This window comes from Apteryx rowi, unplaced genomic scaffold, assembly GCF_003343035.1.
Source record: "Apteryx rowi isolate R43461 unplaced genomic scaffold, aptRow1 scaffold_57, whole genome shotgun sequence".
Taxonomy (NCBI): Eukaryota; Metazoa; Chordata; class Aves; order Apterygiformes; family Apterygidae; genus Apteryx; species Apteryx rowi.
The window spans coordinates 2300668-2326206 of NW_020450838.1; the positions used below are offsets into that span (position 1 = coordinate 2300668).

Genomic DNA, 25539 nt, shown 5'->3' on the forward strand with positions numbered 1-25539 from the left:
GGGGCGAGCGCGGGGCTGCCCGGCGGCGAGAGCGGGGCTGGGGGCGACCGCTTGAGAAAGGTCCCGCTTGCTGGAGGAAACCTTTTTTGAGCCGTGAGGGCGCTTTTCTTTGTTTTGTTTTGTTTTTCTTTTTTAACTGCCTAGTTAGGTAATTGAATTTTGCTCTATCGCTTTTGATGGCTTCCTTCTGCAGGGACTCAGATAACGTAGTTCAAAGGCAGAAGGTGCACTAGTTGCGCAGCCCTGTCAAAACTCTGCCCAGAGCGACCGCTCGCAAATTAAGAAGATGCTTGGTTTTCTCAGGACTGGGTTTCTGCCTCTTTCTTTTTGGGATGCTGGGTAGAAAGCTCTTAATTTCACTTTCTGAACTTGTCTAAACCAGCTTTTTCCTGCCCTCGCACAGTCGCATTTAATTAAATGCGCCTAATTTAAGCATAAGGGCTGCTAAACAATAGCCTGTAACATGTGTACCACAAACCCGTATTTCCTCCCTCCAAAAGACAACAAAGCAGACAACTTGGGGAGTTTCCTTTTTGCTGGGTGCTTATTTATTTATTTATTTATTTATTGTGAATATTTAAGGTTGAGCTCTCAGCTGGCGTCAGTTGTTGCTACTTGGTTGAAGTATGCCTTTGCTGAATTACAGCAGCAGAGAAAATCTGGCTCTGGCCCGACAGCCTTGCTTTCAAAGCATGCCCCCAAATAACAGCTGTTGAGAGGACATCGAGTTTGCCCAGCAAAGTACTTCAAACACAGATAAAACTTTCCTTTCGATGAGACATGCAATTTTAACTCTTCCTGCTCCCTACCCATGCAGAGGAATCTTTTCGGTTGAAGAATCACTTCCTGTTACCGAATGATACAATACTGCTTCCCTGCAGTTTTCCCACTTCATACGTGTTTTACGTCCTTCCTCTATCCCAGTAAATCTGTTTTAATAGCGTGCATGTGGCAAAACTGTTGTACTCYCTTGCTTTGTGCTTGCAAAGCTGCTTAGCTGAGGACAGTGAGAAGGGTGGCAGCACATCAGCCTTAGTGTAGGTACTTGCACATACAGTCTCGGGGTTCAGAGAGCAAGATAATGATGCTCGGGTTGTTTCATTAATACTGTAGATTCACAGCATCTGAGTGCTACAAGATCAAGTTTGGGTCAGGCTTGAGCCTGCAATCCAACTTCCTTTGAATTGTCCAGAAAACACGTTAGAGTATTTCTGCTGGCTTGATGCTGACCTTATGCTAGCTGTGAGGGGATAAATGATACCTGAGCTGGCAGGCAGGCTGCCGTTACAACGTTAACCTGTCAGCGTTCCTGGAACAAACTTAAACTTCAGTGAGCCTCTGCTCCTGTGACCGTGGCATTTTTGATTTGGTACTAAAAGCTCTAAAGCCAGATTTATGGCAGTGTTAAGCAATGGCCTCAGGTGCTGCAGTGAAGGTCAGTGGAATAAAACCCTTGTTCTTTCTGGASACTTCTAATTCTGGCCAATTTACTTTGCATGGGAATATGTCAAGACATGTTTCTAGTATGGGGCATTTTTGCTGAGTTGTGCCTTTCTGAAGGKTTTCTGTACCCACTTGTAGTGACTACGTAGCTGAAATAGGACAATGCTTGAAGTAGCTAGAGGAAAAGCTTTTATCAATTATACTTTGTATATATTGAAGGCTTTGTCCATATCTGAGATATCTCATGTAAATTCTGCCATACCTCACTGTGGTGCATTTGCCATGGGTATTTGTAGTTCCTGCAATAGAATATTACAGAAAAACCTTTGCACAGGTGGAACATTGGCAAATCTTCATTCATCTTTATGGAAACACATTATATATTTCACTCTTTGTTCTGCCAGCTAGTGGAACCATCTATTTCAACTAACTTTCTCCCTTCCCCGGGTAAGTTGACTCACCCTTGGTTAAGACATGGACCGTAAAGCTGATAGGTGAACCTAGGAAGAGTTTTGAGCAATTTTTTTTCCTTTTTTAAAGGGTGTGAACAATTATTAAAAAAAAAAAAAAAACTTTTCCCAAAACTTGATTTGCAACTCCTGAGTGAATACAGTTGAACAAATATTGCAGTGTCTTCTGTATCTGTAGTTATATAGTTTATAGTTACAACTTCTTTTAATCCTTGACCTGTTGTCCAAATCTTTCTGTGTTCCAAATACTTTAAAGAAGTTGAAATGTTTCATAAGGGCTTGATATAAAGCTTTGGATTCCACTGGCCCTGGCTCAAATGCTATAGGAATAAAAAGATGATTTACTTGTGCAGCTTCATCAGTTCTTTAATATGGTTAAATTTTCTGGAAACCAAATTACAAATCCCTCAGTATTTATAGTCATCAACTATCAAACAGCTGTTCTAGTAAAATGTAGGGGTGTCAGGAGCCTGAAGTGGAATGGGATATTTGAATTTTGACTTCATGTCTGAATTTCTCCACTATTTCAGCTGAATAGGTGTATGAATTYCTCACCCTTTGTGTTAACTGTGGGCCAGATTTTGCACACTGTATACTCTTTATCTGAGGTGTGTTCTTTTGTTTTTTTTAAATTTTAAAATTTAGAACTTTTTGGTTTTTTAAAATCTGTTTTCTTTTGTAAAGCAACATGCATTCCAATAGCATTGTGCAGATGAATGAGTTGAGAACAAATGTTGGCATTAGGGTGAGTGAGATGATTCTGTGGAGCACTGTCAGATCCTGTGTGTGTGCAGAGAAATGATATCTATTTTAGAAATCTGCTGGAGGCATTTCTGTCACTTCATTATTGTAGTAAATCATCATCCCTAAGGGAGGGGGGGGAGGCTAGGGCTGCAGTTAGGCAAGAGCTGTGATTATGTCAGTAATGCCAGTAAGCAAATGGGGCTGGATGCCTCCAAGTTGTTGGGGGGGGGGGGGCGGTTGGAGAAGAGAATGGAAACGGGGACCGGTGTTTCTTTTCTCCTGCCTGTACCTGAAGTGGCACGGTTTGCTCTCTGGCTTTATTTCTCCATGAATAGGAGTATCTGTATTCGAACCAGGTGCTTCTAAGAGTTTACTGTAAACTACTGCACCATTTTACTGATGACCTGGGTAGTCTTCAAGGTTGTGGGTGTTACAAGTGAACACAGAGTGGATCATTAACTGAACAGGCAAGGAAAAATTTTTAGCGCTCTTACCATAGGGAGCGTGCCAGTACACATTGGCATGTTCCTRGATGGTTTTTTTCTTAAAAGCTTTTTGGGGGGGAGATTACTGAAAGGAGCAGAACTGCAGTCTCTAACCTGAATGTCAAGTGTCTTCACACACCTGGAAGAAATGGAGAGGAAAAAGAAATCTCTGCTTATTTATTCTGAACAGTTTTTGTGTTCAGCATAATCCTCCTGGCTTGGAAGGGTATTAACATTTTTAAGTAAGTGGACACAACGACCAGAAGTGTTAGAGACATCAGAAAGGCTAATGCGGTTTTTAAGCATCAGACGTGTTAAGATAAGGATGCTTATTCCTGACATCTCTTTTCTTTCTTACTCTGTTGTGCACTCAGCCTTAATAATATCCGTTCTGCTTGATGATAAGTACAAGTTGGCATCAGCTTAACTGTATGTCAGCAGGCAGGTCAGCATTAAAGTGTTGTAAAGGAGGTCAGAATTGGAACTGTGCACAGCTCCTAGTGAAGCTGCTCATGAGCACCTGTGTGTGCATTTATGAAGGTGTTCTGGTGCCATATTAAGAGGTGTACGATTCTTCTGATGGATTTTTGTCTGAAAACCCAAGAACGTTTTAAGAAATGTATTTCTACAAGGAAGGAGAATCTATTTTTGGTAGTGTTTTTTCTTTTTTTTCTTTTTCTCTAATCGGGAAGACTGATTAACTAAAATTTAGATCCGATTTATGTTTTTAAATCATACTAATTCCCAACAATGTTCTATTTTGCTGATGCTGATGTTCTTTTGTGTCCATTGCTGACGTCCCAGATGCAGAAATTGCCTTACTGCGTTATACAGTCCAAATTCTTTTTTAGCTGTCATAACTAACCGTTTCTCCAGAGACAATCTCCATTATCTCGGATCATGAGAATCAAGTCCAGATTGAGACTAGGTTGTTCCATAAAGTCTTTGTAACTAAATGCATGTGAATTGTATGTTTCAGTGATGTGCTTGCACTGCCAATCTTCAAGCAGGAAGAACCACAGCTGTCTCCTGAGAATGAAGCCAAACTGCCTCCATTTCAGTATGTTCTCTGCACAGCTACGTCACCTGCTGTGAAACTGCATGAAGAAACCCTGACCTATCTCAACCAAGGTAGGGTTTGTACTCACTGAAGGAAGGCATATTTCCCGGGAATGATTCATGAGAGAGAGATTGAATCCCGTTCTTATGCCTCACTGGGAGGGCAGTGGGAAGGGGGAAAGAGGGAAAGAGATGGGAGGGGGATGGAGGAAAGGAAGAATCTTTAATTTTTCATATTTATAGACCAGATTGTCAGCTGATACAAAAGGTGAAGTTTCATTGAGTTAATTATTGACCAAAAGCAGCATTATGGCATGCACAATTCCATGTGGCCAGGTACTGGCTTAATCTCTGAAAATTTAAAATGGAGCCTCCTACCTTCATCTTAAAAGACCAGATAAATTTAGCATATTGGCAGGCTTTGGGCTGGGGAGGGCTCTCAGTGTTGCAAGTCCCCCAGCTCTGATGGGGGGAATGCCAGAGGATGAGCTAGCAAGTGCATGATGGCTCCTTGGTGGTCTGTGCGGAGCATGACATCGCTCCTGTTGGCTGGGTGGTGTGGCTCTGCTCCACTGAGTGCCTAAGTTGACATGTTGCTGGGGTTCACTGTAGCAAGGTTCTCCATAGCTGACCTCATAAGCTAATTTTTACTCCTAGATAAACAAGCACTGCATGTTTCTCTAGGCTTTTTTTTTTTCCTTCTGGCAGAACTTGTGCACACGCATCTGTGGTTGGAATTTGGCTGTCACTTTTCAGCACTCCTGCACATGGGTCCTGGAAGGATCAGACTTCTTCAGGCACAGCTTGTGCTACAACTTACTACATTTATTTTCTGTCAGGTTATAAACAAGGGCATTAGCCCAGCAACAAGCTGAAGGCTGTCTACCTTATATTACTGATGTCTCCTCCTGCTTCAGGATGCTGCACCAGCTCTTCAAGCTTTGTGCATTGAGCGTAAAGCTCACTCAGGTGTCTCTGTGGCTAGATTTCTCTTTCAATGATTGTACAGAGCACAACCCTGACCTCCCTTGGGCACTGTGGCCTCAGGTGCAGCTGTCTTCCGGATCTGTGTTGCTAGTAGTTAGACCCAGTGGAGCCCGACCAGAAAGATCAGCCTAGTGCTGCAGGCTCTGCCCAAGGAGCCAGATGTGCCCTGTCACATAATCTGGCACTGCGATGTCTCACAGATCAACAGACAGTTGATTTGTGATTGCATAGTCCCAAATTATCCATCCAAATACAGAAAGCCCGGGGAAGTGATGGGCATATCAAGGGTGAGATGGGATGAATCTTTCTGTGAAACACGAAATTCTATCCTGTTTCAGAGTAAAAGATCTTCTGTTGTAAAAGGCAGCTGTCTGCCAAATACTATAGCATCTTTCAAACAGTTTGCTTTCTTATCTTGCAAGGACAAAAACAATACAACTCTCCACACAGTGCCATGAGTTTCAACTTATTAGAGTTCTGTCACTAGAGCGATCCAGGTTTTCCTATGCAAAGCCAGACTATTACCACCTTTGCATGATAGGCTGTGCTGTGCTGGTCTTTCTCCTGCATACTATCACAAGAATGGTCTCCTGCTCCACTGCAACACAGTACTGACTGACTTACTTGGCAGACCACCAGTTCTCAGACATCTTCTGCATCTGTCTTTCATCCCTCATAGGATGAAAGTTTTGAAGTTCTCAAGGGGGAGGGTGAGGATATGCCCTTGCAGAACGTGTCCTGGAGAGCATGAGACAAGACAGGCCTGGAGGAACGAAGCAGGGATGAGGCTGGCAGGAGCCATGCAATGGGTCAGAGTTGGGAAGGGGCTTGGGGGAGAAGTGGGGTCTCTCAACTGCTGTTGTCTTTCCATGGTGGATGGAACCAGCAACACCACCTTTTGGGGTCTTTGGGGTGATTAGTGGTAAAAGGTGGTGCATCTCCTGGCAGTTTAAAGGCTCACACTGTTCTTGCTCTCTTTTCTTTTTGGCAGGAGCTTCATGTTTGCCTGCCACCTTCTCAGCAAYATCCCCTGCTCATTTCTTTAAGCTCCCAAGCAATGAATCTTCCTCCTTACACTGAGATCGTATGGGCTTCTTTGAGATCCTCTTGAAATTCAATGCACTGCTTAAATACTGGACTCCCTGTGTGTAGCCTTTTTTTTTCCCCCTCTTGAGATCTTGCAGTGCCCCTTCTTTAAAAGCTATTCTTCCTCATTCTGTCAGGTTGCTTCAGCATCTATACTGGCAGCTGATGCTCCTGCTCCCAACATTTACCCTCTCCAGTAGTAAGGGCAGGACTTGATTCTAAATTCACCTGGCCTGTAGGTATACCATGATACTGTATCCCTTAGACCAAAATCCCTTGTCTGTGCTAGTTAGGAAAAAGGGACTAGAGTCTGCTTCCATATAGATATGGCCTATGGTGAGAAGCTTATGTGTTAATTGAGGGTAATTACAGAGATGAAGAGAAGAGGATATTGGGAACTGATTTTAACTGGCTGTGGTCAGGATTGGGGAAGTCTTATTTTTGTTGTTGGAGTATCGGTGAGGATGTTGCCCTGGGTTTAAAAAAAAAAAAAAAAGTGATTTGCCTTGCAATCCCAGTACAGAGTCCTTATGAATTGGCAGGTAACTACCTGTTTTGCTTAGAGCTCGTTTTGTTTATGAACTCCTACATAAAAGGTATTTATAAATAGTCTTTTTCATCACATCTGTGACAAAAGCATGTTCCTCATGCATTGACCTTCTGGAATAAAAAGTAGGACATGTGTTTGTTTAAAAACAAAAATTAAAGTGTTTGAGTCAAATTCTCTTTGTTTCAGAAGAATATCTCTATGGGAATCACTTCTGATTCCTGAGCCATATAGATTCTCAGTAGGTATCTGCTGCATAAGTATTTCTCCCCCACTCTCTCCACTAAAGCCAGAGGGCTGTTTAATGTGACCTGTTCAACACAAGCCAGGGAATACCTCCCAGGCACTGCCCCACTGATCTCGGATGTCCTAGCTGAGCTAGAGCACATCTTATTGAAAGACAGGTCTTAATTTAAAGGCTCCAACTGTCAGAAAATTCATCACATTAATAGAATTATGTTATGTGAGGCTTGCTTTAAAAATGACAGTTTCCTTTCTTGTGCTCTCTATAGTTTGCATAGCTGTTAAGGAGCTTGTCCTGTACTGTAGCCTTGAGTGAGGTTTTTAAGCCTCAAGCTATGCTTGAGGTACATGAAGGGAACCTCAAGACAACCCAAGCCTCAGGAGCTATTCCAGCATGCCATAGTCATGGCATGGCAGAAGAACTGAGTGGGAGAAGAACTGATTGACTCCAGCATGCTGTGACCAAGCTGTAGTGCCGTAGCCATCTCGTGAAGAGGCTTAAACCATTCTCTACAACTTACTGCCTTATGCTGACTGTAGGCAAAGGGGCAACTCTTGCACCTTACCCTCTTTCTGCACTTACCATGGTCTAGTCGAATACTCTGCACAAAACTTCCTTTCCTCCTGCTGGGCTTGAATTTTGAGTCAAATTACCTTAGAAAATGGGTAACTTCATTAATGTATGTCCCTTTGCCCTGTCTCAGTTGGTGAGAGCTGACTCCTAGCAACACAGCTACAAAGAAACAGTGGCTGTCCCTATCTGACAAAGCAATTTACATCCAGTGCAATTACTTACCCAAATTGTGAGGATAGGATATGGTGTTTACTTCCTGGCTGTTTGGCTGGGTGACTCTTGCCACTTGCTGTCCAAACATGCATTCCTTACTCAAGCTTTTCAGCACTCAATAGCTGACCTTTTGTCACTGGGAAACAGTTATGCTCCCTGCCCTGAAACACTCACTCTCGCCTCCACATGTGATTAGTTCAACAGTGGTTGGTGGGTGGGTCAACTCAAGAGGTATTCCATGTACAGAACAGCATAGAAGAAAGGAGAGGTTCCTTTGGAGAGATTCCAGTGGAGAGATTCCACCAAGGTGTGAAAAGGTTTCATACAACTGACTGGAAAGAAGGGCTGTCCAGTGGCTGGGTTCTTGTACAGATGGGAGAGGGCCCCAGGTCTGTGGTGCATGATGACTTCTAATGAGCTTTGCTTTTTGGTGGACAGACCCAGAGAGATTGTCAACAGTGTTGAGGAGGAAGAGGCCTTTGGCCTGGACTCATGTCCATGAGCATGAAGGAGAAATCCAAGAGGATTCCTGAAAAGGGGATGCCTGTGTGTTCAGCMAAGGGCAGACGAAGCATTTGTGAAGGAATATAAGGAAATGAGTTTCTCTCTTGTTCTGAGTTGACTTGGGGACATCCAGCAGTGGCAGGCTCCCAAGCTTGTCCGCTCCAGTTTGAAACCCTGAATACTCACTGGCTGCAACTCTAGAATGAGCCTGTAAATCAAGTAAGTAAAGTCAAACCCTTAGCTTGAGTTCCAAAGACTGACTCATTACACTTGTCTTTCCCAGTCTCTTCCCCTCTGCCTTCCCACATTCTTTGGGAAACTGGAGCCAGCACCCTGTTAGCCTGAATTGAACATGATCTTAGTTTGCTAATCCTTAAGGCAGTTCCTRCATTAAGAGAACCTTACTGGATCCTAGTAGGATTACTCCTGACAGGACAAAGTATAGGCATATTAGTATGTATTAGTATTAGTGTCTTAAAACCACTCCCCCTTTAGTCCGTGAAACTGGTAAAGGTGCCGTGTCTTTAGGAGGACACTTTAGGAGCTGCTGCTGGCATTGCTCCTTTGGTCAGGGGTAGCATCTGTCGACAGAGCTACACTATCCAGAAGTCTGCAGCGCAAACATCGCCTAACAGTTTTGGAACTAGCCTGCCTTTTAGCACTATTTCAGTGTCTCTTGTGGATAGGGATTTTCAGACAAACAATCAACCAGCAACCATATTAGAAACCACTGCTTTAGCAAGAGATCTTTATGCAGTTGCATATTCCATGGTCTGCAGTCATATGGGGTGTGGTTTGACTATGGCTGGTTGAAACTAGTTTCAAACGCAGACAGAAATGGGAGCAATGAAGGTGGTTCCAGAAATTGCACTAGGAGGAATGCAGGGGAGACAGGCACTGTACAGCAGACTGGAATGCTAATAAATGTGAGGAAATAAAATAATTCTTAAAAAAAAACAAAAACCCCCCCAGCAAATACTGTTTCCCTAAGAAGATCAGCTTGTAGCTTTAGAGCCGCATGTGGATTGTGAGCTATTCAAGTCATGATTTTATTTCATGACCAGCATTGGGTTGACTCAGAGCCAGAGATCTGAATTACTCTGAACAGAGGGTTGTTAAGGCTGATGGCAGTGGGTCACTGGGAGCCAGCTGTGGGCCGAACCCAGCTCTGCCCCACCAATGGCACTTCAGAATAACCAGCCATCACCTGCTTTAAAGTTTTCCTGGGTTCTGTTCAGCTACCCAGATGTGTGGTATGTGCCTTGTGGTTCTCAGCCATGTGAGGATTTTAGTATACAGCTGGTTAGGGTTAGGGTAGGCTGACCATCTGTGCTTTACGGTGTCTTCCAAGAGTTATCTTTATTGCCAGTCCTAGACAGTTCAGAAAACAAACAAGCCAAAAACCCAAACCATGAGAGAAAACCACTAACATCCGAGAAGACCTGCAATGATATTGAGAACATTGCTGTAGTGGTGCATAAGCAACAGATGCCTCATGAAGTAAAAATGGACTTAATTTGAATCTGTGCCACTCCTGAATGAAAGCCCCAAATCTAAGTCCTCAGATGCAAAGACATGTATCACATGCAGACTCAAGACAGGTTTGCATAAACTGGTATACTTGAAACTCTGCTGTGTTTAAAATCTGCTAGCTGTTGTCCTGCCTGAGGTCACTACAGATGTGTTCTGCTTTCTCTTGCAAAGAAAGGCACAGAAAGCACAGGGCAATGAGCAACTGAAGAAGACGTTTTGAAGCTGATTGCCAATTGCTTGAGTAGGAGATGAAATTGGTTATAACAGAAGAAAGCAAAAGAGAACCTTTGCCTCTCTTAAAAAGTGTAAAGTTCAAATCCAACCATCTAATCTTCTGCAGCCAGAGAACCTAGTTTTAAACACTGAGATTTACAGTAAATGAAAAAAAGCTGTTTTGTATTGACGTTAACTTGTACGTAATTGAGTTTTTATGGGGTCACAACTGTCTGACTGTTTGTAGTTTTCCTGGAACAATTCTTTATTTGCCTAAATGAAGTGTAGAGAAGGCTGAGTGACCAGCTCTGACTGGGTGTGCTTCTGGTTTAATTATAGCTCTGTTTGCAGGGATATTTTTGCTTTGTCCCATACTAAGAACTGCCTCTTTTCCTAATAATCTCTGCCATTACTGATGGGCTCATGGTATTCCAAGGACCTCTGCTGCCTGTGGCCTCTCCCGTGTGAACATGGGCTCTACAGTTGTCTGAGAYCATGGGCGCAAAAATGACTTAGTGTGAGGATGTGAACATCAGGTGTTCCCTGGTGACTACCCGCCTATGCTACCTTGGTTCCTGATCATTGCGGGGTGCCCTACTGCTCCTTGCTCCCTTTCCAGTCTGTTCCTGGTTTTAGATAGCTTCAAGAAATGGCTAACAAAGCTGGCTTGTCTTTCTCCTTGCTGAGACTAGCTATTTGGAATTTTTGGTTCTTGTGGTGGCACCTCTTCGTCTTTGGAGAAGGAATTTGATTCCTACATGACTTTGAAGACAGCTCTGAATAGGTTCTCGTGTCTTAGCTGAGGCCATTAATTGTGCTAGCAGCAATTTCCCCATATGTTTGGCAGCTCTGTCTTTGCTTGGCAGCCCAGGATAAACAATCCCGTCTCCAAACCACACCATCCCTAAGCTCACTATGAATCTTGCTTCAGCTGACAGGGCACCTCTGCATAAGTAGAGCATCTGACTTCTGTTGTCCCTAGGAATCTAGAATCTCAGCTGTCTTTTAACCAAGAGGCTGTTTTCTATTTTTTCTGTAATCACTTCTTTACTTCTGTTGCTAGCATCTGGATGAAATTCAAATGGAAATGTGAATTTCCATTTGATTGTCTACCCTGTACACAACTCCCACTGGAAGCCCCTAGACTGCATTTTGTTCTCCTGCTTCCATAAATCTTCAATATCCATAAAGGAAGGAAGTGTAAGGAAGCTCAGAAGTTGCCCTGAGTGTAGGGAGAAGTAAGAAATATTGGTAAGGTTTTTTCCTAATACTTTATGCCACTTTTTTACCTTCCCCATTTCTATATCTACTTTAAAATGTCTGTAATTTTATTAGTAAATTTTTTGCCTATGTTTCTGCAACATTTGATGTCTGTATCAATGTACTCATCAGTCTGAGAGGATATGGATATTTTCCAATTAGCTCTTCCTAACTTGCGGTGTCCTAAAGACCACATTTTAGGTAGCAATAAGAAACTTGGAAAATACTGCATTCTGACATGATTAGCTGTTTTTATAGGAGTAATGTATGATATCTTGCCTGCAAAGACCCTGGAAAAGGCCCCTTTCTTTTGCTTTTCCTCTTACCATGCATTTATTACGTGTTCCTGAAACTAGACAGCAAATGTTTGAGCAGTGAGATTCCTCTAGTCCTAGCTTGGTGTCACATTTGTGACATGTGTCAAAGGTACAGTGTGGTTTGATGGGAAAACTGTCAGTCACATCTCCTCACCCACTGTGTAGTAGGCACTGACTTGTGTTCTTTGTTTTGGGCCTTCTTAGCCAAATGAAGCGCCTTGGTGCTGGGTGTCTCATCAGAATAGAGATGCTCTGGGGCAAGACCACATCACTGCTGGTTTTCAAGCAGTTTAGCTATCAGGAGAAAAAAGTGTAATTCTTTTGAAAAAGAAACCCAGCAACTCTGCTCCTTCTGTAACGCTGCTTGAGCTTTTTACCACACCTCTGTGTCAGAGGTCTGAGTACTGATCAGATGGTGAGAAAGGTTTTTGAGCAACATGAATTTTACAAGTTCCATGYGTCTCTGATTGGACTCCCTCAGATGATTGGCATAATGGGCTAGTAGGTCAGAGGAAGGAGGACCTTACTTTCCCCCTAGGCCTCAGTATTGCTTAGGTCTTAACTTGGAGAAGCACAGCAGCCTGCATGTCAGGTAGCATGCAGACTTCATAAGGCTATCCCTGCCTTGGATGAAATTAGCTGAGCAGCCAGATACAGGAGTGGGACTTTCTTTCTCCTGGTTTATCACTGCAAAAATTTGGTGGAGGAACCTGAGGRCAATTGAAGGAGCTTCTGACGGAGTCAGGAATAGTACTGGGCTCTTCTGCATCCCCTCTTCAGCACCCTCAGCCAAGGACCATTCTTTTCAGTTATCTGCAACTCAAGTAAATATTACACACAAAGTTACTCTGGCAGAGCTATAAAACTTGTTGTCCAAATTGACTCAGAACAGGTTGAAACTAGAAAGAGCTGGTATTTTTTACTTACACGGAGGGGGCTGAGATATTCTGAGCTGGACAGACATGAGCCAGATAGTCCCGGGTATTTCAAGTGCATGCTGTAGAAGTGGAAATACAGGAAGAAGTTATTTTCACAGGGTAGATATGCTTTCAGCTTTCCATCAGAACTCCATCATTCCTTTGCCAATGAGTTTGTACTAAAAGTCAAAACCTGTACCACACTGGGGGGAAATGTATGCAAGAGAAGACCAAGTGCACACGGTGAACTTAGCAACTGAAAGCATTTCTATGTCTGCTGGCTGGTTTTGAGTCCATAATTCAAAGTTAGACTGTAGTCTTGAAGGAATTAAATATACGGCCCTCTCTCTTTTGAGTGGAAATTACTGTAAATGAGGAATGTTTCTGTTAATGCCTGTTAGCTATGAAGTGTCACCACTGTAAAATGGACTATCTTCAAAAGTCTGTGAAGACAAGGGCTCAGCCAAATGTTCATATAGTAAATGAGCTGAGCTTTTCCTCCAGTGAACTTGGCTCCTAGGCATGCGTTTGTCTTTCCCACAAGAAAGAGGCAGAGGAAGAGAAAGAAGGAGACAACCCCTCCCCAGAGATGGGGGTGGATTGTAAAAGGAGGAGAAATATTGGAAGAGACATGATGACAGTGTGGCTCTATAGTGTGGGTGTAGAATTAGTAGAATAGTAGTTGAATTAGTCTTGTACATTCCTGCAGTCTTCCTACCCTGGTGGTAATGGCAAGTAGGGCAGATAAGGAATTTTCTGTGGCTTCGGTATTGGATTTTAATGGGTACCTAAGCATAGTGGAGCCAAAGTAGCTTTGCTGCAAAGGGAAACAGGATGGAGTTAAGTGTAGGAATGGGTCGGATTGCAAATACTAAAGGAAAGCATGTTTAAACTGTGGTACTTACTGCCATAGTATAAGCAAGTTCAGGAGTTCATACAAAAAAGGAGTTTGTGTCCATTGGTCGTGACTGTGCAGCTTGGTATGGGTACAGCCTAAAGATTTCCTAAACACTTGAATACCAAAAACTAGGAGGTTATGGCCAAGAAAGGGCTCACTGTAGTCACCCCATGTTTCTTCCACTCCATCCCTAAACCCTTAAAAAACAGCTGCTGTTGAAGATGAGATATGGGGCAAGATGGACAAATGATCTGGTATGTCAGGATGACTCTTATGTTTGTTTTGCATTTCCTGCCCCGCAGTTTGGGCTTTGCAGGATTTCCATGCTCCTAGCACAGCGGGAACTTTCAGGGTGGCCTATTGTGTAGCTGGTGAATTCATAATATCCATTGGATAAACATCTCCTACTGCATCTTGTCAAATGAGGCTGCAGTGGGCAACTGCAGAATGGCCAGGAAGGGAGGATTCTGCCCTTGCTACTTGTCCTGCAGAGTGTCCGTGTATGAGCTACCTCGGCAAGTCTTGTGATAGGTTTTATTTTTGTTTTTTTCTGGCTAAAAAGGTGTGGACAATCAAGCATGCAAGATCAGATGCCAGTTCTGTCACTCTTGCCTGTTTACATGGTGGTTTCATCAATCTTTCTTGTCAGAAAAATCTTTCTGTGTGCTTGATGCCCTGAATGGTTGCATTTGACTGTTTGAAAGGTGATCCTCCTGTCTGTTAGGTGTGCTTGGGTCCTTTATTTCCCTCCCCCCTCCTTTTGCGTGCTGCATTCAGCTGTCAACATTCTTTTGCCTTTATCTCTGCACTATTTAGGATGTCCATATAAAGTTGCTAAATGGAATTTTTATTGGTCAGCTTAGCTTAATAATCAAACAGTTTCCAGGCTGGTTCTGTCTAGCGCTGTGTGGATCCCTTCTGAGAAAGAGGACCCTCAGTTATTTTTTTTTTTTTCTATCCACTGCAATTTTTTAGTATGAGATTGGGGTTTAATTGCTGGAAAGGCAAGCCAGCTACTTGGCTAGATCAAGTAAGGCCTTAGTCATTGGTGTATTGATTTGGAACATCAATATCCTAATTAGAGATTAGCATATTGTATCAATGTATTGTGTAAAAGGCCACATAGTGTATGGCATAAGTCGCCCTTGAAATGTAACACCACAACAAAAAAGAAAGCTGGTTATTGTGGTTGTGTAATAAATAGTCTTTGAACAAAATGTAACTTAGACTTTAAAATAATGATAATCTTTTAAAATCAGAAGTTGCCCAGAATTACTGATCGTTGACTGAATTCCAGCAATGGAAATTAGGTAAATTGTTATGACTTGTACCTTTTGAGCATGTGAAAGTATTCTTTTGTTGAACTAAATTATTTGCCATCTGTAGCAAATTGCTGGCTTTTGTTTCTTTTGTCCCAAAACTAACAAGTGGCCATACGTGCATTTAATGTGCATTAATTGCCAAAAACAATAAAAGTTTAAAAAGTAAACAGTCTATAAATCCTCTTCAAGATAGATGCAATTGCTTTATGAATCACCAAGCAGGAACTCTGTGGACCTGGGTGGTTACTATTTTGCTGGATACTACTCTTGTTTGTAAAGCAGAGTTGCTGAAACTCTGGCCTAAGAGGTGATTGCATAAATTTGCTGTTGCTCAGGGACTGTCTTTTCAAAATACAAATTACAGTGTATCTTTACCCACCCAGGTTTTTATTGGTGCCCCTGAAGCTTTCGGTGAAGCTGGGAGACAAATTGTATCTCAGGAATTTAATGTGGTTATCCAAATATTTATTACCATTCTGTTCCTGCTGGAGGTAGGGAAGAAGGGTTGTGGCAAGTTCTGCGTAAGGGGAACACCGGGTCAAACAGGCAGGCAGGACAAGATTCTGCTTTCGCCTTAGCTATGTTGGGGATTTGCTTGCAAAATGTCCTCTTTATTTCAGGTAGTGATAAAGAGGCTGATACCAGGCTTTAGGTACCCTTGTATGTATGAGTCCAATATTATAACATGACCTGAAACCAAGTGGGTCACCAAGTTTGGGACTATCTTGAACCCTTGTTGCTGCTGGTGGTGCAGCTATAGCAGTTGCTGACAGCATGGAAGAAAAGGGTTTCAGCTGGCCTTTAATGCTGTGTTTAAGACTAATGCTGAGCAATGTTGAATAGTGTCCTGGTAAAAGGGACTGCTGTGAAACTGCCACTGCTGCTCCCATCGCCACAGATGTTTTCTTTGGGGTCTTCCTGCTAGGAGCTCTACTAGTCAGACCAAATCCCAGTGGACGTTAAGCCCTTGTCAGCGGGGGACTAGCCCATGCCCTGGTCAAAGTCAGACTGTTTGCTCAAATCATTGCAATAAGCCTCAGCATCAGTACCCTCTGTCTCCGTCTTCAGCTTTGCCACCAAGCTTCAACTTGGAAATATTTAGTAAAATCTGTATTAATGAAGGTGACAGATGGAAAAACTTTTTATAGGGGAACTCTTATTTTTCAGCTGTATATTTTGGGCTTAACCAGTTGCAGTCTGTCCTGGGAACTGGGAGCAGGGTTTGTTTTAGTTACACTTTTGCAACTACATTTCTTTGCGGATTTAAATACGTGATTAACAGAACGATCTGTTACTGATCTAGTTTGCGCAGAAGATTGTCAATGTCTGCCTGTTAGTTCTGGAGYCAGTGATGCAGAGTTCATAGATGATCTGTATATCAGAGCCTTTAGTGGCTTCTTAGCTCTCCTTGAAGTTAATGAGAGTTCAGCTTTCTTCAGACTAGGTCACTGTTTTTTCCCTTGTTTTAGAAAGGGGTCTTGTTCTCCAGCATCCAAGTACTGATTCTTTGGGGTTATTTTCTGCAGTTTTTATAATTACGAGGTTGGCATTGTCATTCACCATTTCAGGAGCTTCGCAGTTGGTGATGGTGGAAAACATATGGTAAACAAGGTTTGGGAGGTATTTTCCAAGAAAAATCGTAACCCAAACAGCTTAGTACCATAAAAGCACAAATATCTGAACCCTGTCCCTGTTCATGCTACAGCAATGAATTATGAAGTAACATTAGCCATGGGGCAGTGAATTTGCTGGAAGAAGTTGTACAGAGGAGAATTTTTAAAATACAATACTGAAACTTTGTGCACGAAAAAATGGTGAGGAATTAGGACCAAATTCTCCTCACTCACAAAGTTCCTTGGAAAGAGAAATAAACTGCTTATTTATGAAGTTTTCCTGGGAACAGTCTTATTTTGATTACTATTCTGCGTGGGAATTGGCATTAAACATTCAGAGGTAAAGGGGAAGCAGTTATCATAAAATACCATATTGAATAAGGTTTTTCATGGTGTAAACTAAGGCTTACATCAGATGACCTATATATCTTTCATCAAAGCATTTTATTTCCTCTTTGGCTTTCCATTTAATATTAACTCTGTCTCTACTACAGTTTCTTTTTTACCAATGGGCAGAATCTGTTTCTAACTTAATCCAAGCCAAAATACTACAGTCAGGATGCGATGTGTGGTGCCCATTGTCTGCATGTTACTTTGTTGTTCCTGTCCCATGCGCATGGTAGGAAGGTATGTGCTGCAGAGTTTCCTAGTGCTTGATTTTATTTTGAAGGTGCCAGTGTTCTTATGCCCATTATTTTCTTTTGTCTCATAGGAACTACAAATAAGCAAATCAGGATGCCCAAAAAGTAGGAGTATGAAAGAGCAGAAAGGTGTCCCAACAAACTGTTAAGCCCCGAGATATTTGCTGAATGACTGCAAGTGCTTGTGCCTCTACCATTGCCTTACTCTTTAGCATTGGGCATGTCACAAAACTTCTCTTGTCGTCCCCGTTTCCCCATTTGAGTACTGGCATACATGTATTCTACTACCTCTTGGAAGCTCATGGTCTCAAATCCTAAATTATTTTTCTGTAATGATTATTTAGCCTGCTATTTGCTTGGGAAAGATCTGTAAGTGCAAGAGATGCTTGGCTGGATACATTTATTTGACGCAATGAACTGTATCACTCTATGTTGCTGGTGAAATCTATCTCCAACCTGAGCCATTGAAGCAGCCAAGTACTTCAAATGGCTTTGCCAAAATCTGCTTCAATCTGAACATTGAATTATCAGTTATAAACAACATAGATAACTATGACCAATTTTGTGAACCTGATCATGGTCTTTTCTACACTAATACAACAGTATTGATTATRTGAGGAGATAAGTATATCTCTCAAAATTGCTGAGTGAGTAATATTAACCTGGATCAGCAGAAATATTAGAGTGTCCCTTGAGTTAAAGTGTGGAGGACCTCAATTTCAGAACTGTGTTTTACAAAATCCACTTCTGTGGACACTGTTTTTATTTTGGTTTATTATTATGCAAAGAAATGGGTTAAGATCTATGCATATTTCAAGTGCTAAAGTTGATACTTCATATGGTTCCTTCTCCCCTCTCCCCAAGCCTGTAAGCCAGTTGCTGAATTCAAGGGTCATTTCCTGTTTGCAGAGCTCCTACTGACATCAGAAGGAGTGTTGTGCAAACATTTGAGGCTTCAATATGGTCCCCCTTGTCCTTTTTTCCCCCCAGCCAGCTGAATAAGCACAATTATCCCTGTGCTCTAGTGATATAGTCTGTACTCACATGGGTGACCGGAAGAGCTGGGATTTCCAAGGGGAAATCTGATTGAAATGCAGTGCCCTTCTGACACATCTGCTGTCACAAGTCTTCTGTTTCACGATCCAGATCCAGAAATGTAGCATTTTTTTGTCTGTGCTGGTAGCAACTGCTTAGAGGGAGATACATCTGCTTTGCAGTTTTCTGCCAGGCCAGTTCTGAGGAGATACTGGTTGAGCCAGAAAATCCAAACTGATCTCCCTTTTGGTGCCTGCCTTGTTTTACCTGTACATTTTTTCAGTAAAAGGGGGAGGCAAGATGAACTAGAAAAACTAGCTATGAGGTATACATATATTCCATTAATCATAATGTTCCTGTCCTGCCTCTGTACCAGCTGTAGGTTTATTTTACAGAGCTGGTCCTATACAACAAGCTTTTGTGCTGTCTTAGCCATTTGTGCATAAAGTATTGGGACCATAAGTCTTCTTTGTCTACTGTCAGCCTTGGATGGAGATGTTATTTCATAAAACAATTATTTAAATTCTAATGAACTAGCTAAATTCTTTATACAGATGGTGGTGGTGGGGTGTTTGAGTCTGAATCCCTCCCGATAGCAGGAAGCGATCCTTGTGCATATTGTAATATCCGTTGCTGGTTCTACACTAGAGTCTGAAGTAATATTTGTGTACTGGAAGGCCACGTTCAAGGTCTTATGGAACATATCTTTTTTTTCGGTTCACCCCAAAACCTTACTGACCTGGCTGCTCCCTGAAGAAGGTGAGATCTGGCCTAAATTGCTCTTCTTGACAGAGTAGTGCCTAAACCTTCATGCCAGGAGCTCTTCACACAGCCTTAGCTTAAGTATAAGGGATAGACAAAGGAAGTGCTGTTACAGCCATTTGACACGGGGGAACAAAGGCCTAGAAAACCTTGGTGACTTTCTGAAAGATGACCAGACCTCTGTAGCACAGACTATGATCAATGAGTGCTTTTAGCAGCCAAAAGACGAACCTTGTCCTCAGATTTCTGATGTGTTTAGTGCCTACTCAATGACTGGGACAAACGCATTATGTTATCAAAAATGAGCTTTCCCTGATCAAACGTATACTTTATTAGCCACATAAATGCCAGCATGACTCTCTCATTGCTACAACATATTAAACACCTTGGAAATGTTTCCTTAAACTCTAGGTCAGTCTTATGAAATCCGTCTACTTGAGAATAGGAAATTGGGAGAGTTTCAAGATTTAAACACAAAATATGTAAAGGTAAGGAGAAATATAGATTTCTTTTCTTCCTGCTACTACATACAGCCTCTAATGAAGGGCCTGACCTTGCTCACACTGAGACAATGGAAAATAGTTTGCCATTGTTTTTAATGGGAGCAGGGCTGATGGAATTACTTCTGAGTGCTAGAGTTTCATGGGACTGCAGTTTGGCTTTACAGGGCTTCAGGGGAACCTTTATTTTCATTGTGATCATGACCCCAGAGTTTCACTGTGAATATTGGGTTCAGGGGAATCCCAAAGTTCAAAGATGAACGTGGTCAAAAATACTGAGAGACAGGCTTGTCTCCCTTCTTAACCCAAGCAACACGTCTGTGTTGAGGTACATATCACAAGGAGGACCCTGGTGTTTACATCATTCTGCCACGCAGATTCTGCATAGCTCCAGTTTACTTTGGTAATGGATTTAATTCTGAACATACCGAACATGGTCCTGAGTTCTTGGTTGTTTGGTTCTGGGGATAGTCTTTTTTCCAAAACAGTTCAAATTCAAAACTTGGATCCAGATCTTGGTTCTGGATCCAACCTTCAAGCCTTCCTCTCCCAAATTCTTGGCTGTTCTGCCTCAGGATATCTTTTGAGAAGTGGGGACTAATTGCAAAATTTGGATTCCAATCTGGATTTCAAATGTTTTCCAAGTTCAGGCAGTTCCACATCTGTCTTTTGACCCATTTCAGGGAGCATGTGGATTTGGATTCCAATTTTGCAGGTGTTCCCACTGTGGCTTGCTTGCTTCTTGGAGCTAGGGTTTGATTTGGGCCTTTCTCAGGTTCATTGGCAAAAATTGCTCACTCTCATTTGGTATGGAAGTCCCCAGTAGGAGCATGGACTTCAGAAACTGGGAGCTGAGGGGTCATTAATACTAGCGTAGCACTCGGAATATACAAAAGCATATATTAGTGTTACTTTTTGACTTTGTCTGCGCTGGGGATTGCCCTTATTCCAACCTTTTGTTGCCAGTTATTGATATGGCTGAACCTTTGCAGGCCCCAGAAGCTTTCCTGTTCTTTGCTCATTTATCTACACTGGGTCAAATCCAACATCAATGACTGGCCATTAATGGCTGGAATCAAGTTTAATTCCCACTGACAAGGTGTCTGGGCATGTCAGCTCCATCGGTGCAGAGATGAGCTGGCTTTCACATTTGTTAATCAGAGTAGGAAAAACTGGGGCTGGGGCATGGTACAGACACATTAAATATACCCTGCATGTGAACCAACGTGGGTGTGGAAGCAGTATAGTAATGTTCACATGGTGTGAAACCTAAGATAAAGTGGACATAGCTATAGTGCTTCCAGATCGAATCCCAGAAAATTGTACAGGGCTGTGTTGTGCAGTATAGACATGCCCTGTGAGGGGGAAGGAGTGTTCCTCTCTCACTCAGTGGTCCCTTAGGAATTTGACAAACATGATGATGGGTCTTTTAGGGGGACCCTCTGCTCTCCTCGTGCATGGGGATGAGAAACATGTAGGAGGAACAGATCAACTTCCTTTTGCTTCTACGCTGGAAAACCAAAGTCATCTTGAGAGAAGGGCCTCTGGATCACTTTGTTGATCTTGCTATCTTCTTTTAACAGAGCATAATTCGTGTAGTTTTCCACGATCGACGCCTGCAGTACACAGAACATCAGCAACTAGAGGGCTGGAGGTGGAGTCGACCTGGGGACCGCATCCTTGATATAGGTGAGAATATTTCATTATGGTTCCTGTGCAGTGTTTGGAAGCCAGGTGCTGAATGTTGTGTGGTGTGTGTGCATGTGTGGGTACTTTATACCTTGCTTTCTTAGGAAACCCGTATGTCTTTGGGTGGGAAGGAGATCGTAGCAGCATAGGTCCCAAATAGATGTATCATTGGTGGCTTGGCTTTTCACATGCATCTTGTAATTGTATGAAAATGCTTTCTTTTCTTCAATTTAATATTTTTAAAATTTTAGGGGTTTTCTTCTACAGATATTCCACTGTCAGTTGGTATCTTGGATCCCAGGGCCAGCCCAACCCAGTTGAACACTGTTGAGTTTCTGTGGGATCCATCAAAGAGAGCCTCGGCATTCATTCAGGTAAGAAATAAGTTATATTCTTGCAGTAAATACAATAGTGAGATATCTTACAGAGACCTGGAAACTTGAAGTAGACAGGACAGGAGGGAGAAAGGTGATAAACTCAAGTGACAAGCATGTGTAACTAGTTTATAGTGTACTTGCTAAGCCAGCCTAGCTTTGGGGAAAGGTCCATTATCATAGGTAGGGAAAATCTGTGTTTAAAACACTGGTACTGCTTTCTAAGCATGGGCTTTATCTGGGGGAAGCTCTTCACAACCTGTTAGTTTTGCTCGCTTTCCTTTCTCATGAGTATTTCTAAACCCAAATACCAAGTATCTGTTTTTAATGCATGTGTGGGATTTAGTTAAATCAAAGGATGCTTTTCTCACTGGGCTCCTTGTTCTTCTAAGTGTTTTGTCCTGAGGAACAGAAGTGAAAACATTTTCAGCTCTTCTGCCTTTTTAGTCTCTAGGGAGGAGCCTAAACCTCATGTTCTGGTAGTCTGTAAGTTCAAGGAGTCTAAAATTTAGATTTGTGCAGCTTCAGACTGTCTCCAGAGATAAGCACAGCTTTTGTTTTGCCAGGTACATTGTATCAGCACAGAATTTACTCCACGGAAACATGGAGGAGAGAAAGGGGTGCCCTTCCGGGTGCAAATCGACACCTTTAAACAGAATGAAAATGGTGAATACACAGAACACTTGCATTCTGCAAGCTGCCAGATCAAAGTGTTCAAGGTACGAGGTAGTTTTGGCTTTGTCRTCAACAAGATTATGACACGGGAACATGGACAGTTTTTAAAATGTTTGTAGGCATGATGCAAACTGTGGTGTAAAAGAACAAAGACTTTTAAGTGGATATGCTTAAAATCTTAAACAGGACTCTTATACTCAAAGCAATGTAAGCTCTAAACTGCACAGCAAATCTAGTTAAATTCAATTGACACAAGTGCCACACTCAGACTGATGCCAGTCCGTTGTGCCTTGAACACTATAAAAATACTGAGATCTGGGTTGTGTGGATGTCTTAAATCAAAACAAAGCAAAAATATCCCCAAACTGCTACTGGTTGGGGTGAAAACCCATCTGAGAGTCCTCTGCACAAAACAGATTTCTGTGGAATATGGAAGAGTAGTCTCCAGAAAGCATTGCCCTTCACTTGTTTGTGCCCTGAAGATGATGAGTATTACAAACCATACAAAATATAACCCAGTTTCTCAGGAATATAGAGGCTATTGTTTTAAGGCATTTTGAGCCAACATACCACCCTGGTAGTATTTGAGGTAACTACTGTGTTTCAGTGCTCCCAGGCAATCAATATAGAATGGGAATCTCCAGTTTCTTTGATTGAATCCTCCAGGGACAGTGAGAGCATGGCTTCGAGACCTCAAAATCTCTGCTTGATGCAGCAGAGTTCCCCTCCATGCTACATGGTGGATAGAAAAATGCTAATGTTCATTCCTGAAACTCCTAATCTTATAGCCACTTAAGTTTTTCATAGGCCTATTTTCTCAAAGGATATTCTGCTTCAGTTTTGCTCTTATGACCAGTGTCTTTCCTGTTCCTGGAAAGATGGTACAAATCTCAGTTGAAGTGCATACCTCATGGGACGTATGGTCTGAAATAGTTTGTCAAACCACAGGACTATGGTCAGCCTATTTTGGAATTGCAGCAATCATTAATAAGGGGTAGTTACAGAAACAGTAGAGATGTTTGACTGAATTTTTGTCTGCAAAATACAGATCTGATCTCACTCCATATGTAGAGTCCCCATAAATCTTAAGGAAACTTTTGCGAACACATTAGAAAAAATTTGTTGGCCTCAGTCTTCAAACTTGTCATACTTGGCATAAGGGAAAGCTTGTGCTTGTGCTTATAGCCTAAAGGAGCAGACAGAAAACAGAAGACTGACAGGGAAAAAATGGAGAAGAAGACCACCCAAGAGAAGGAGAAGTATCAGCCTTCCTATGAGACAACCATTCTCACAGAGGTAAAATGTTTTAAACACATGTTGTAGTACTTCAGTATATTGGGAAATGGATTTCAGAGGAAATGCATTCTGACGGATGCTTGGAGATTGTCTTGTGGAGACTCTTATACCAAGAGCTGACTGAAATTGAGAGCTGAGTGAAATTATAAAATGTCTCACTGTTTGCATTTATAAAAGATGCCAAACTCTCTAATGTTTCAGGGCATAAACCAACCATTAACAGCCTCGGTTCAAAAGAAACTTTTTCTCTCTCTTCTGCCACACTCCTGAGCACTTGTTGTGGTACTTAGATACCAGTTGTATGAGGTATTTTCTTCAGAACTGTCTGGCACAAGCTTGTGTTGGAGATGGGACACTTGAACAGATGAACAGGCAGTCTTATTAAATTAGGAGTGTCTGTTTTTCTGTGAATGTGCCTTTGAGGCTACTATAACATGCTTGATCTCAGATTCATCTGACTTATACTCTAGGAATATCTTGAATATCTTGTATTGTGAATGTGAATATCCTTTGATATTGAGATGTGTGTGTTTCTAGTCCCCCCACCCCTATATACTCATTACTAAGATGTATGCATAAACTCACCATGCGTTGCAGAATTGCTAAGCAAAGGAACTCAAAACAATACTTTAAAAGTGCTGTTCCATATCCCTACATGAATGTTCTGTAGTTTGATTTATTTCTTGTCTTTTTGAAGTGGCCTGCTGGACTTCTAAAAATGAGGGTTTTTTCTTAATTTAAACAAACTTCCTTTTTGTGATATGCAGCCCCTCTCACCCAGTTTTCCTCAAGTTGCCAGGAGTGACCAGCATGTCTTCTAATTCAACATGGTGGTTGTTAATGAGGCTCTTGTGTACACATACCTAATTCTACTGAGTTGGCAGATCCTGAGCTCTTACTATTAGCTCTGATGCACTTTGACATATTGCACAGGGAAGTGTGGGTTGCTAAAGAGTTAAATATTTGCTAGCGCTGTATTTGTGGAGATGATAAAACTCCAAAGCTACAGCTTGTCTCCTTTTTATCATTGCAAAAAAGTATACTACAGAGTGTTTTCTTGAGATCTTGATGGGGGGGGAGTTCCACGGGGTTAGATTTCTTCTACTGATTACAGTGGTATAAATCCAGAACAGAGTTACCAATTTTAGCTGAGTTACTCTGGCTTTACACTACTGTAATGGAGTATAGAGTTTGACCTGTATTCGTGAAGGTTTTTAGTAGCTTTGTGTTTGTCTATCTTAAATTTTCCCTGTGTAATACCCATTTATAACTCAAGCTCTTTGCCTAATAGCCAGAGATTTTAACAGACTGGCCCAAATTCTACTCTTTCACTGGTATAAACCTGAAGCAATGCCACTGGAGTGTATTTGTCACTCTTGTCTGGATTTGATTAGGGATTTATAATTGAGACCACGGGTATTTCTGTGTCATTGCTGCCTTCAGTCTGAGTTGACTTACTGGCGTTGCTCTGACTTACAGCTGTGCACACTTTGGCCCAGTGTTATTTGGGGACAGGCTTTGTGAAATGGGAGAAATGTGGAATGCACAACTGGAATCAATCTGGCCCCCTGACAGCCTGCTTGGAGTGGATTGTAGAAAATCCATGGCCCGTCTTCTCCTCCCAGCAGGAGTGATGAGCTGAAGTTAGTGGCGTGGCAACAGCAAAAATGTGGTATGAAAGGAGAATCAAATCCTTTATTTTCGGCCTTATGAAAGTGACCCTGCTGCCTTTCTTCCAACAGTGCTCTCCCTGGCCAGATGTGCCTTATCAAATGAACAATGCTCCATCTCCAAGCTACAACAGTTCTCCAAACAGCTTCAACCTTGGAGATGGGTATGTAACAAATAAATGCTTTATCCTTCCTGTTGATATGGTAGCCTTTGTGTGCATCTGTGTTTTATGTGTCCATGTGTTTTATACCCTGCAAAAGGTCAAGGACCGTTTTAGCCTGACCTCTCAGCACCCTTTCTAGAAAGGGAAAAATATTTCCCACAAAAACTTCAAGACCTTCCAGCCAGGAATTCCCTGTAATGTAGAGTACTGTTTATATATCCACTGCTTATGTGGGTGGCTGGGAAGAGAGCATCAGAGGACCACTAGGGCAATTCCTCTCATGAATTTCTTCTCTTACTGTTCTG

At 42.2% G+C, this 25539-nt stretch overlaps 1 protein-coding gene across 1 annotated transcript in view; it reads left to right on the forward strand.

Moving 5' to 3' along the window:
* Window positions 1-25539, forward strand: part of TFCP2L1 (transcription factor CP2 like 1) — a 33783-nt gene that overhangs the window by 302 nt on the left and 7942 nt on the right. The window contains exons 2-8 of the mRNA XM_026082199.1: window positions 4122-4273; window positions 19278-19354; window positions 20950-21055; window positions 21323-21429; window positions 21996-22148; window positions 23290-23400; window positions 25143-25234. Of these exons, the coding sequence (XP_025937984.1) occupies window positions 4122-4273; window positions 19278-19354; window positions 20950-21055; window positions 21323-21429; window positions 21996-22148; window positions 23290-23400; window positions 25143-25234 (798 nt within the window). The remainder of the gene's footprint in view (window positions 1-4121; window positions 4274-19277; window positions 19355-20949; window positions 21056-21322; window positions 21430-21995; window positions 22149-23289; window positions 23401-25142; window positions 25235-25539) is intronic.